This window comes from Ixodes scapularis, unplaced genomic scaffold, assembly GCF_016920785.2.
Source record: "Ixodes scapularis isolate PalLabHiFi unplaced genomic scaffold, ASM1692078v2 PGA_scaffold11__112_contigs__length_91849675, whole genome shotgun sequence".
Classification (NCBI taxonomy): Eukaryota; Metazoa; Arthropoda; class Arachnida; order Ixodida; family Ixodidae; genus Ixodes; species Ixodes scapularis.
In genome coordinates, this window is record NW_024609837.1 from 33409998 (window position 1) to 33423840 (window position 13843).

The following is a 13843-nucleotide window of genomic DNA, read 5'->3' on the forward strand; positions in this document are numbered from 1 at the left end:
CTAACCTTTGAAGGGGGGTTTGACTGCAGTTGGAACGCTGCTGACTTACGAACCGCCCCTCCAGTGTGATTCTGCTGGGAACCCAACAAAGGATGCCCTCATAAACCAGAACAGATTCTACAAGCACCTGTTGGGCTCCCTCCTTCAGGTCGGTCATCTCTAAATTTGCTCCAACTTTGAAAGTAGCTACACTCGAAGTCAGCTTTTCCTGGCGTTTCTTAAGAAGTGAAGACAGCATGTGCATTAGTATCCATAGCTTTGGCTTCATTGACAAGAAAAGTTGTCCCCGAGTACAGTTGCACCTGGCAAGCTGACCTGTGTTTTTTTTTAATAAGACCTGAGGCTAAGTATCCTGAATAAAACCTAAAACTAGAGGTTAGAAACACGGGTCAGTATGTTTTTTCACCTTCTTACTATTTGCCACATTTGCTTTTATTTGCCTTTTTATTTGTGGAAGATAGAGTACTGGTTGCTTTTATGTGCGTCTTTGGCATGTGCTTATCCGCAAGCTCTGTCGTATGTAAAACATATAAATAGGGTTTTCAATCTGCAGTATGTTTATCAAAAAAATACTTTCATACCTGTGTGCTGGCAATTTTCATAGGTTGGGAGGAAAACAAATGCATGGAATATCCAATTGACCATTTGGCACCTATTGTTTCATTTCTATTATGTTATAGGTGCTATGGTGACAATATTATTGCAAGCATCCTTCATGATAAGGGATCTCTTTGAAGGGAGGTGCTCAGAGTATTTCGATCTTCTGAGTAACAAACTGTGAACGCTTTTATTTTTGTGGTCTTGATATTCTGCAAATCTCACGAAGTGTGGGTTGTGGGAATATTTCGCATTCACAAATTTTCGCGAATGGGAGTAGTATGGTATGTATTTGTTGCCATAAAATAATATATTTTCGCGATCAATTTTTCGTAATTATTTTCAAGTTGCAAAATTCACGAATGGTCGCCTTCTGGCAATCTGCGTGCGTAATCTTCATAGTTTCGCCACGTGGCCCTGTGTATTTTCTTTTTGTCCAGCCGACAGGCACATAAAATTTATGTTGATCACATGAAAGAGGCAGGAACAGACTTCTATATGCTTAAAAAGGTATTAATGTATCTAAAACACATATTTATTTAAATCAATCAACTTCAAAATCAGCAATTTCTTAAGGCTCTCTCAAACTACTAATACACGTGTATATCGAGAATAAAAATGCTGGAAAAGATTTGCAGGGCAACTTCCAATCAGATAATCTGGGGGTGCATTTACTTATCATGTCTGTATTTAAAGGGCAACTCTGGTCAATTCCAAAAATTCTGAGATTACAGGTGATTATTATGTCAAAACTACTAATAAACGGTTCTATGCCATTCATTTTCCGAAAACTTAAATAGTTTTCTCGCAAACCTCATTTAAACAAAAATCACAAAGCGAAGCCGAAGCCTTGCTCGTGGCAGGCAACATTGGTCCTGCTCGTCAACTACTGTACATCACGTGATATGGAGACATCCGCTATGTCATCAAAGAAAGCGGTGGACGGCTCCCCACACTCTCTTTTTTCTCTCTTGCCCTTGCACCTCACACCTGAAGAAGTAAGAAACGAAAAAAACAATTCTTCCAGTTGTTGACGTTCCGCGCAGTGTTGGCTGTGTCCACACAACAACATTGACTGCGCTGCTTTGCATGTCCCCCGATAGGTTGGGCGGATTTTGTTGACCGTGGAGCCGCTGCGACTTCGTTGGCCTGTTTAATAAACTTTTAGGCGGAATCGTGTCGTAATATTTTATGTGGAGACCTTTCAGATGATACGACGTAGGACTGCATTGTTTTCTCAACATCGAAATTTGACCAGAGTTGCCCTTTAAGGTTATCAGCCCTTTGTTGATGTTATCAAATCTTCGGTGAGTAATTAAATATATTTTTATTCTCATCAATAAATTTGATTTTATGAAGTTCACATAACCAGAGAAAATATCTTAAGGGGGCAGGTGAGCTGGTGAATATTAACCGTGTTGAATTAACCTGAGGCTGGGGTAGAGAGGAAACATTAAAAGGTAGAAGGGACAGAAAATAGACAGGACGACGTCTCAATGTCGTCCTCTCTAATTTCTGTCTCTTCTATGTTTTGATGTTTCTCCTCTACCCCAGTCTCAGGTTAATTCAACATGGTTCACATAACCGCTTGAGACCGACACGAGAGGACGATACTCGAAAATACGCCAGCTGTTGAGCTGATCTGTGGAAATATGTCTTTTGTTTACTGTTTGGCAGTGAAACGCCGGGTCGGAGGGTATACCAAAAAGGACTGTGTGCGCACAGGATAGATCTCAGGGCAAATGTTACGATAGGACTTCGTCGTCTTCATTCAGCAAGTGCCAAGACCTGTGGTCTCAGCTTGGGCCTCGCCCCATGCACTGTTCCTGATCGAGCCAGCGACATGTTCGCATGGCTCGTAGCTCACCACCAATCTCTTACAGTCTTCTCTTGTAAATAATATGTAAATAGACCACCACGTAACACTGGTGACAAGGATAAACCTGGATGGTTCGGCGAGGATGGCACAAGTTCGAATTCTGGACTACACTCCTGGTATAGGTTGGACGTCCTGGAAGGAACGGCGCGAATTCTATTTTGAGGCCAACGACGTCACAGAGCTGACGAAGAAGCGAGCGCTACTGTTCAGCCTATGTGGAGAGGAAACCTATGGCAGGGTTCGTGATTTACTTCACCCTCAAGTGCCATTTGGGCTCTCCTATTACGATGTTCTGCAACGTCTACCACACCATTTCGAGTCTGGTCCATCGGAACTACTCGGGAGATGGCGACTTCACAAACGTGATTAGGAGCCCCACGAAACCATTTCCGAATATGTCGATGCTCTGCGAGCTCTTGCAAAAGATTGCAACTTTGGCATGACAACGGTCACGCTGTGGGACCTGCCACAACAACCGCGCAAGCGTCAAGCAGCTTCACTACCCAACAATTGGCAAGTGGCACCGGGAGTTAGTAACAGTTACTAACATCTGCAGTTCTTTTAGTGGATGTTAGCTACGTGACCACTTCATATGTGGTCTTTGAGACGTTTACCTCCAGCGACGGGGGAACAAGCAGCAGCACACTGTGCTAAAAGACATAACACATCCTTTCGAAAGCGTGAGGCGCAAGCAGATTGCGATTCTAAGCGTCTCAGGTGGCAAGAAGACAAGGCTCTTTGACAACGTGAGGCGGAAGCAATATGCCGCAGGCAGCATGCTTTCGCATTCACAACTCATAAGAAGTGCTTAGGTCTCCTCTGACTTTTTTTTTCGTTGTTTCTCGAGAAAATACCTTTTATTCCTTCGTTTGGAGTTGTTAACTCGACAGTTATATTTGAGTCAGCTGTTAACAGTAATCCTCCATTGCTGTTATATTTTGCACCCAATAATTGCGAAGTTTAAACAAGATACGGACGAGGTGGAAGCTTGGGGAAGAACGTGAGAATGACGCTCCTGCGAGACATTAGAGCGGCTGCCAACGTTTGGCTCTCTCTCTGAGGTCACCAGGATCTTTCTTTTCAGGTCTCCCTTCGTACACACTAGTTCTATGTAACGTCGGATTGATAAGTCACATTTAGTCCTTCCAGTGCTTCTATTCTTGGGGACAACTTTCTGGGGCAGTTCAGCAACAATAAAAGCATGTTTGGGTGCCTCAGTTGGGTCTACACGTAAAATAAGTCATGCAACAATTTTCCTACTCTCAAAAAATGCCGTTAAGAACTAATCTCTGATGTTGATAAGGTGCAAGACACCCATTAGGTTTCCTTTCCAAGCAAAGGCAGACGCAGAAAAAGTAAGGGAAGAAACGTGTTTCCCCTTCTTAACTTGCAATTAGAACACCACGTGATCTGACGCTGATTATGTACTGTCTGTGTTTATCCTTGTCATGCACTGGGGATGGCAAAGCATAGAGCATGGGGTGAGCTTCAGACATTGTTAGAGCTGGGCTGAAAAATTAGACATTCTGTAACAAAGCGGCGATTCGGTTAATATGCCTCGCAGGACGTTCCCCTGGATGCGAACGACTGGTATCGGTCCTTCCTGGTCCCTTCGGCGTGGTGCCTTTTTATGGAGCGTGCGTTCAGGGCAGCAGAGGAAAGCCGCAGGGCAGAGCTGGAGTACCTGCGGTCCCATGGGAAACTGCCCGGCACTGCAGAAGAGGTTGCAGCCCGTCTCGGCACATGCTGGCTCTGGTACGTTCAAGTTAATATCGGTTTTCCTCCGCCGCGAACAGGGGTGGGAGGCAGGGAAAAATTAGTTTTCCCTTCACTTTCTGTCGAGAGCACAGAGGCCAATTCGCTTATGCATCTTAGCGCTGAGGTAATGCAAAGTCAGCACTACTGTCAGCACTATATAAGCTCTATGTCAGCACTACTGTCAGTACTAACTCAGGACTGAGTTAGCACTGCATTGTGTGGGTGTCAGCAGGAAAAAAAAGGGATTGAGCACACAGCCAGCACCATAAAAGCCGGCCACAAGTGCGACTCATGTTTCGGCTTCGGCGCTTGTTTAGCGGAATCTCAGTCAGGTGGCAGAACCACCCCTGTTGCTCAATTTACCTTAGTTTGTTTGCTCAATTGTATTGCTGTTTGATGGAAAAAAACAACAAAAACGCCCCATTCAGCCAAGGAAAAGAAAAAATTGTAAACACTTAGGTAACCCATAAGGTGAAGCACAGCGGCAGCTGAGGTGTGACGTCGGAGCGGCTAAGGTGTCATTTCAGAGAAAATATACTGAATGAATGGTAAAGGTGCGAGCACGCGCCATAGAGTCCGCATAGGCGTGTCATACCAAACCGATTAACACACCGGACGAAAATTCCATAGTGTTTTGGAACTAATGAGGGTTAAGTAGAGAGCATTTCAGCTGTCTGCGTAAGAGGGGGGCATGTTTTCGTACTTCACTTTGGTACAAATAGTCACACATACTAAACGAAAAGTGCCGATTAAATGGGGACATGGAAGTAGACAAGACGAAGTGCACTCTCAATTGAAGGTTTATTGAAACAAACACATGCTATTAACACCATCTGTCTGGCTTTTCGTTTAGAAAATAAAACTGCACCTGTCAGTTGCATTGATGGGGCACTAATGCATTTGCTTTCCCCTTGTTTTCTGATAGAGAATGCATCGTAAAATTCTAAGGCAGTTTTATTTGCTTAGCTCCCGAGAGTTGTTGTTTGTGCTAATTCTGAGTCCCATGGGCACTTATCCCAGTGCACCACCAGATTGCTTGGCGGGGCTGTTTTACTGACCATGCACATTATCTTGCGGCCATGCATGACCATGCATGTTATCCTGCTTGCTTGTTTTCTTGTTATCAGCGGCCCATGAAATGTTTTGGTGAAGTACCGAAAATGTCCTGCATCGATATAAAGTGTGGTCGATGGCGCGAAACCGCAAAGTGTCCCACTAACAGCTATCGCCGTAAAAGAAGTGTGCGGTCATAAGCGTTTGACCCGCGAAAAAGTGAAAAAGTGGGGTGGGCCATGTCTTGGTGGGTCAGCACAAAAAAAGTTAAGAAAAAGTTAAAAAACGCCTATTTCTTTGTACGTATCGAGCGCGGTTGCACAAGAAAAACATTAAACTTAAAACTCGAATTAGTTCCATTGCTTTATGCAAGAAATGTTGTGACAGAATGTTCTACCATTGCAAAGTTTGTTGCCTGCATACGCGCATTGAATACCGCCGATCGGCATACAGTGCGAACATTTGTTCTGTGAAAGCATGTTTCTAATACCGCTATGTTATCTTCATTAATAAAAAAAATAAAAAGTCAACAAGAAAAATGAAAGACGTTTACAATTCTCTGTAATGCGAAACTAGAGTGCAGCTCTTGAGGAGGAGGAGGAGGAGGGGAAGGTACGGAGTGGAGGGTATGCCCCTGCTCCCCCTCCGTACCCTCCCCTTGTACTCTTCTGCTCCCCTCGCATTTAGCAGAAAAGTTTCGCTAAATTTCCTGCGAAATTAAGCGAAATTTTTCCCGCTATATTTAGCGGGAATTTACCAACACTTTTCTGCTAAATTTAGCAGAATAATGTCTGCTAAATCTTATGTGACGTCAAAAGGGTAAACTTTTCCTCTAAATTTGGCGGGAAATTTAGTGGAAAAATTTTCCCGCTAAATTTGTCAGCAAAAAGTTTCATGCTAAATTTGTCAAAAAAATTTCCTGCCAGATTAACGAAAAATTTTCCCGCCAAATTTAGCAGGAAAATTTTACTCGTGATATCATTATGGGAAACGTCCCATAATGCAATGCGAGGTTACGCCGACGCCAATGCCGACGCCGCTCAACCCGGAAACGGGCGCCCAAGAGCTGCACTCTAAAAATAGAAAAACCAACTACCGTAGAATACCGAGCATCCACCCATTCCACATTAAGCGCCCATTCGCAAATTTGTAAGATCTGAGAAAATATGCAGAGTACATTGATATGTATAATTGATGACCGGCCAAGCGCTCATCCCCCATTTTTTCGCGATTATCTCTAAATTTTGAGTGGGCGCTTGCCCGGTATTTTACGGTAGGCGCAGCAAACGAGTGAATGGATGAAAGAAGCAACGAAGAGCGATGCTGAAGTAGCGGAAAAGCCGGTGATCTCGTAGGGAAATACTTTGGCGTCGGGCCAAGTCGTGCGCCTTGTCAATTGTAAGGCACAGGCTCTTGCTCAACTTTCTTGTTTGGTGCATACATGTGTGTGTCCGTGCACGTTGTGCTATCAACACGGGGCGAGGCAGCATTGCTTTGTGGCATGGACAGATCAGCAAACACTGAGCTCGAAATGGGACGCTCTACAAACGTCTGTACACGAGGTTCTATCGAATCTTTATTTACCTGTTGACTTTGTCTCAAACATCGCACAACCTTACCAACCATGGTCGCAACGTTCCAGGAGAACGAGCGGGTTCATGGTGACCTTACTTCTGTGGAGGCGGCCTTTGACCTTACACTCCGCGGTTGCATTTCAGAATATGGGGCGTTCCCTGACCTCGCCATCCCTGAATGGCGAGGAAGTTTCATGCTGTTATCTTCCTTGTTTTTAGAGTGCAGCTCTTAGGGGCCCGTTTCCGGCTTGAGCGGCGGCAACGGAACCACGATTTACTGGGGAATTGGGCTATCTACTTTATTTTGTTTTTAGTAGAAGTCCTCATTGAGAAAAAAACAATGTTTTCAGAAATTGACATAGGACAGATATGCATCTCATATTTTGAGCTAATGACTCTTCCTGAGATATTCACATTTAAGTTATAAAAACTACATAGCCCGAATTCCTACACCCCCCCCCCCCCCCCCCCTTCCCCCCTCCCCCCCTCATATTCAAGCAGTCAAAATGGTGCTTAACCCATTCGCTACCAAAGCCGGTGAATCGCTGGGCGTGCCGTCAGGGACCATATTGCCAAAGCCGGCAATTCGCTGGGCTGCATAAATTTCTGTTTTAAAGAGCCATTGATAGATACCACGCTATGTAGACTTGGGGTAGTGCAGTTAGATGCGTTAGCAACAGATGGCAAAGGTCGTTCTGTTCGCCGTGTTTGTTTGAGGTTGTTCTTTTGTGTGTCATCTTTCCCGCTCGATCGCTGCCTGCTTGGAGAAGATGGCAGTTTTAAGTGTATGGTGTGGCCTTTCTGACGATGAAATCATAGATCTCCTCTTTGACAGCAGTGACGACGGGACGTCTAATGGGGATAGTGAGTTTTCGGAGACTTTTGTTGTTGACGGGAGCTATTCCAATAGCAGTTCCGAGTCCGAATCACGACAAGAGCGCACTGGTCGTGCGACGCCTAAGTGACCGAGGATGGAGTGCTTTAAGATCTTTCATACGAGAAAGAATCTGTGAGGGCCTAGTAATTTATAGACTTGAACAAATCACTTAAGTTTGTAAATAAACATGTTTTCTTGTTTTCTGCACTGGGTTTTGCTGTAAAAGCTTATTATACAAGCAAAATAGTCACGCTTAGTGTAGAACTGTTTTTGGTAAAAAAACATGCGGTGTGGACGGCCTGGCAGTGCACGACGCGTGCAGTAGTGAATGGGTTGATAGCTTCATTTAAATATAGATTTCTTAACGAAGAGTGACACATCTTATCCAGGTTTATTGAATTGTCCTGGAGTGCTGAAAGTTTGCACAATACACATACATGTGATGTTAAATCTCCCCTGCAAATTTCATTCCAATCACTTGAGTAGTTCAGAAGCTGAATCTCTAGCCAGTGTCCCCCCTTAATACAAGACCAGAAGTCCTGATTTTGAGCAATACCACACCTGGAAATTGAGGAAATGTTTTTGTCTTTGTTTCATGCAAATTGAATGTTTAAAATATAGTTTTGCTGCACGTTCCTTGAAGCAAAAATTTCAGCAGGCAAGGGGTTAAGGTTTTCGTGGCTCACAAATGTGGGCCGTAGCAGGTATGGGAACATAAAAAAATAATTTTGTTTTAGCATGCCATACTTAATGTGTGTATAAACATATAATGTATGTTAATATGTATGTTTGTATGTATGTGTGTGGTGATTGAGTGTACAGGCCTTAACACTAATGACTTTCCACAGCTGCTACCCTCTTCCTCTGTAAACCCCTAATTAGATTAGTTCTTTTGTATTGTGTTTGTGTTGTGATGACTTCATTTTTGTATGTTGGCCACTCCCTTGTATAATGCCTGCTCAGGCCCTCTAGACAAATACTAGCACTGCATTGGATTTGGACCGAATTGCATTGGCAGTTTTCTTTGTAACGAGTGAACAGAGACGCACTGCTCTAGCCAAATTAACTCCTTTGATAAACAATGATGATGAAGCTTAGGCTGGCTTCGAGCGGGGTAACCTTTTCAAGTGTCTCGACGTTGCAAGTGTTGCGACAGTGGTGTGCTACATTTCGTCCTTGTCGTAATCGAAAGTGCAATTCTCTTGCACTATTTAGGCACCAACTCGCGATAATGGCATGTTTTAGTTCTGTTGCATCGCTGAAGATGAAACCACTGGCCTGCAAAAGCAATCAAACGTCAAGCTGGGACGAAGTCGGACACAGCATTAGATGTTTCAAACAACTTGAAATCCGGAAGTTAGATTTTTTGGACAGAATCGTTGCAAGCGATCAGCGAGAAACACAACATGGATTGGCTTGGTTTGACAGCGCTACCTGAGTACTGCAAAGTCCTACCGCTAGGTGACGCTATGCTACGGTTTTTGTTAAGGCCCCTCAATGTGTTTGCACTTGTCTTTCAAGTGCACGAGGCTCATGTCTCGAGTGGCTTTTGGAAGCAAATGGCGGCGCAGCACTGAAAGGAGTGGCCCTTGGAAGCAAATGGCAGCAGAGCACCCGCTCGTGGCTTTTGTCTTGCACGTTTCCACAACAATGGTGGCAGTACTCGTAAGCGTAAATTTTTTCGAGGAACTTTAGTTTTTTTTTTACAGCGGAGCTGTTAAGGGCTAGTTTCCCCAGTATCGTGTTCGCGGGCAAACAAATGTCGACACAAAACTTTGGACAGCTACCGCCATCTATGAGTGACGGCAGCAACCTTTCCAGCCTTTCCACTCTGGTTTTCATCAGAGTGTAAATAATGCCTTCTTACGTTGCCGCCATCGCTCATAGATGGCGGCAACCTTTCGAGCCTGTCCATTCTGGCTTGCCGACTTGCAGCTGACCATTACTTCATCCCCACCATAGTACAGCTTCGCTGGTCTTCCTTCAGCAGAGTGGAAAGGCTGAAAGTTTTTTAAGCCTGCTTAGACGTAATAAAGGCAAGCTTTTTAATCTGCTGATTTTTCTGACTACTCAATTATTTAAACGTTTTTTGGGCCCCTGCGAAGTTCGAAAAATCGGTCGGCGACTGTAATAACGTTGCATGGAGCTAAAAAAATTAATATATTTTCAAAATATAAGTTTTTTTACTTGACTGATCCTTGCTGTCATTGTTAGTAATTCTCTGTAGGTCTAGAGAGTCTTGAATTGGAACAATTCGATTGACCCATAGTAAACTGTGTGCTGCTGGAAAGTGCCGTAATGGGGACAGAGACCTTGTCAGGCTTCATGCCTTTAATCCCTGTCTCCATTTCGGTTGATTCCGTAAAAATAAACATTCATTCATTCGTTCATAACCCTTGGTTTATATGACCGCTTTCCTTTCAGGGCAAGGGATATGTTGACTGATGCTATCAGGAAAAGCTGCATGTGAGTCCCTTTTGCTGTTTCCTCAGTCATTTCAATCCAGACTCAATCTTAAAGGGTCAACTTCAGTAGAGTCTCGTTAATTCAAACTCCAGGAAGCCACGAGTTTTGTTTGAATCACCAGAAGTTTTAATTATCAAAAGTTTATCAAAATATGATGCAAGATGAAATTATGATTTGCTATATGGATGGTTACACATACAAAGCATATATTTGATGACTTCCTCAACACAGGCCTACTAATCTTAAGCAGGTGTGCCACATATGAAACATTGGTGAAATGGATAACATAAGTTTATTCACTCCTTAAAAAAGTTGTTTATTGTGGACTGTTTAGACAGCATGTGATACCTCAAAACAAAATTAAATTTTCTGGAATAAAAAGGCACCTTTTTCACCTGCAACGTGCGAAAAATGTAAAAACAATAGTCATACTATTGAGACCGGTTATAACAAAGTCAACGGGAATCGGAAATCACTTCGCTATATCTGCTATTTCAATATAACCGACCTCGGTTATAACGAAGTGCAGAAAGGAATGGGAAATCATGATTGTTCGCTGTAACCGCTAATTCGTTATAACCGACTTCGTTATAACCGGTCTCGACAGTAGCACAGTCGCACAATGCGTGTAAAACGGTGTCACGTATCCAAGGACGGAGGCGCTAAGCGGTCAATGCGCGTTGCCACAGGGTTGGCGTCATGGACGTAACCGACAACTGCCACAAGTGCTCGGTGGTCAGTGAAGTAACTGGGCAAGACGAGACATGGGATGCGCGAGTTAATGTTTTTGTAAGCACGCGGCCTCGGTGCGCCGACATCGGACACCATGCGAAGGCCCGATTCCACTGTGACGAAGCTGCGGGACCACTCGTTCTTGTGGCCTCCGAGGTCAACGTTGAAGTCACCGGTTACGATGAGTTGTTGTGGTACAGAGCACGGAATCAGCAAAGCACAAAATCTGTGAAATGCCCGTTGCTGGTTGGCTGCGTCGAAGGTGTTCACCGGCGGGGGCCGCAGAAGCGAGCCGTTCCCTCTGCGCTTGCTCCCGGGGATGGAGTATGGCCTTGGCGCGGCAGCGCAAAAGTCTGCGGCAAGAACGACGCAAGCGAAGGCGCAGATTTTTCGGTGTTATTGAGCGTTAAGGGGAGTCGGTAACGTTGACGTTCAGCAACGAGCGGAGAGGGGGACGCATGATCTCTCCTCTTCGCGTGGCATGGCCAATGGGGACGCTGGAATGCTTGTCTTTTCTCTTTTCGTGCCATGAGGGGAGAGAGGAGTTTTTCCGTCTCCGCTGTGGCGACGGACAACAAGCACTGAGAGTGAAATCCCTGCAAAGTGTTGCTCGTAAGGCTCTCGCTTTAAAAAGTTGTTCGCTCTGGACTGTTATGTGGGAGACACATGAGCAATGAAAACGGGCATTGCGTGGCAGTTTTCATAGCATCTTGCGCAGACGTTGTGATGTGGACCTACGTGGATGCAAGTCGTCTGCTTCTTGTGCAGGGGCTGCGGTGACGTCAGAACGACGCCGAGCTCCGATTGGCTTTGATTGAAAGGATAGTGGGTAGACCTCAATGGCTAGATGCCTCGAGGTCTTACCCACTATTTTTTACAATCAGCTAGTAAGTGCTCGTCGTTGCAGCGAGACAACTCAAATTTTGAAGTTTGTTTGAATTAACCAGAAGTACAAAATATCCAAGTTTGAATTATTTCAAGCCTACTCTAGAGAAAGCAGAGCAGTCTAAATTTACTGCTCCATGGGGTGCCCTGTATAATGCCCCAATTCCATCATATTGAGCATAATACCACCATAATGAGGATAATGCCATTATAACAAAGATAATGACATCATATAACTGCCATGTTTGACCTCAAGAGCTCAACTGATATTGCACAGAATACCCAGATAATAATAAACAAATTGCAATATACCGGTATCACAAACAGGTTGACAAGTACAAAGTATTCAATTTCAAGTGAGTTTTGTTGCGACCGAGCGGTTGCCCGCGACTTGGTGTGCATCAGGGAGCCGAACCAGGGCAGGACCTCATGGTGAAGGACCAGGGAGCAGGAGGAGTGTCTCGTATATCTGTGTTTATGTACCTATTGACAGGTTCAACATCAAGTGGAGAGCGATTGAGAACACTAGAGAACACACGCCAGCAGCCGCCTGCTGCTCCTTTTATAGCGTCGCATTTCCCCATATCCCTAGCAGGGAATCCTTATGGTCAAGACCTCGACCAAAGCAGTGGGGCCATTGTTTGTAATGTCCAGGCACGCTCCACCCCCACCCTCCCCCTCCCCCTTACACACCGCCACTAGCGTCATGCACAGCGAGGGGTTGAAGGTCCTTGGTCACTCTGTCGCCGGTCAGTCTCGTCGTTCACCGGCGCCATCAAAGTCCAGATGGGGCAAAGATATAATTGTCCACAAGTGCATGCATCTTGATTTCTGTGCGCTAAGGGGATAGTAATCCCATAAACGCTCGAAGATGGAGAGAGGACGCAAAGCCCCCTTCTTTGTCCAGGAGTGCTCCAAGGCTGTCGGGGCAACTAGGGGCCGGATAATAATTACGTCCCGTGTTGACACTTTTTTAGGCAACTCAATAATTGCTTGTTAAAGGCCACCTTGGCGACCCCAAGGCGCCTCTCCCTTTGCTTCCAGGCGCAGCTGACAGGAGCCACCTGGCGACGACGCTCCAGGGCGTTCGCTGGTCGGACTGCAGGGCAAGGATCGTCTCTCGGAGTCTTTAGCAACAGTTTACTGGTTCTAAAGGCTAGTTCTCTTACTGGAGACTGCTAACACGAGAACTAATTTCACGTAATACATATTGGAGATTTTTCTACAGTTCTTTTACCTTGATAGCATTGAGAATGCAGTGTAGCAGCTGTTCAGCTGTACTGCTATGGCACATAGGTATTGCCAGAACTGATGAAGCTCCTCCTCCTCTTTCAGAGGCCGAGCTTCTCTGCAAGGCAATGCTCTGCTGGCTCTCTCAGCATTGCTGGTCACGGTGATGGAGTATTACAACGGACTCGACACAGCCTCTAAGCAGCACGCTTCGCACGCATCCGACCACGTTAGTCCGACGGATTGGACCAATGCCGGCTTGGAGATTGTGTCCGCCTGCCTGAACGACAAGCTAGACTACCGTGGGAACATGTTTGAGTGGATCTTCAAGGCAAGGAATATTCTCGGATCACCGCTAAGCTCTTCGCACATGCGACATAGCCGAGCAAGTTAAGGATTACTGTCACTTTGCAGACTCTTGCTTTGTTCTACAGCTTTTTAAGTGTCAGTTTCTTTAGCAGGATGACTTGTGGTAGTGAAAAACTCCCGTCAATCTAATTTTGTCGAAACAAAAAAATAAGCGTAGCAAGACACTTTCCACTTCCGCTAAAACACGGGATTGGTAAAACTGCCGTGACAGTGTCAGTTTCTTTAGCAGAATGGCTTGTGGTATTGAAAAACTCCCGTCAATGTTATTTTGTCGAAACAAAAAAGTAAGCGTAGCAAGATTCTCGCAACTTCCGCTATTCCTAAAAATAATTTTAAACACGGGATTGGTAAAACTGCCGTGAGACGGCATTCAATCGAAACAAACGGATCAAAAACAGGCTTCCATCAAGTAAAGAGTAGCAA

The 13843-nt window shown here is 44.9% G+C and overlaps 1 protein-coding gene across 1 annotated transcript in view; it reads left to right on the top strand.

Annotated features, from left to right (window-relative positions):
• LOC8028838 (focadhesin) overlaps positions 1–13843 on the top strand; it is a 77184-nt gene that overhangs the window by 30644 nt on the left and 32697 nt on the right. Inside the window, exons 18-21 of the mRNA XM_029973218.3 lie at positions 30–148; positions 4041–4231; positions 10163–10204; positions 13157–13382. Coding sequence (XP_029829078.2) covers positions 30–148; positions 4041–4231; positions 10163–10204; positions 13157–13382 — 578 coding nt within the window. The remainder of the gene's footprint in view (positions 1–29; positions 149–4040; positions 4232–10162; positions 10205–13156; positions 13383–13843) is intronic.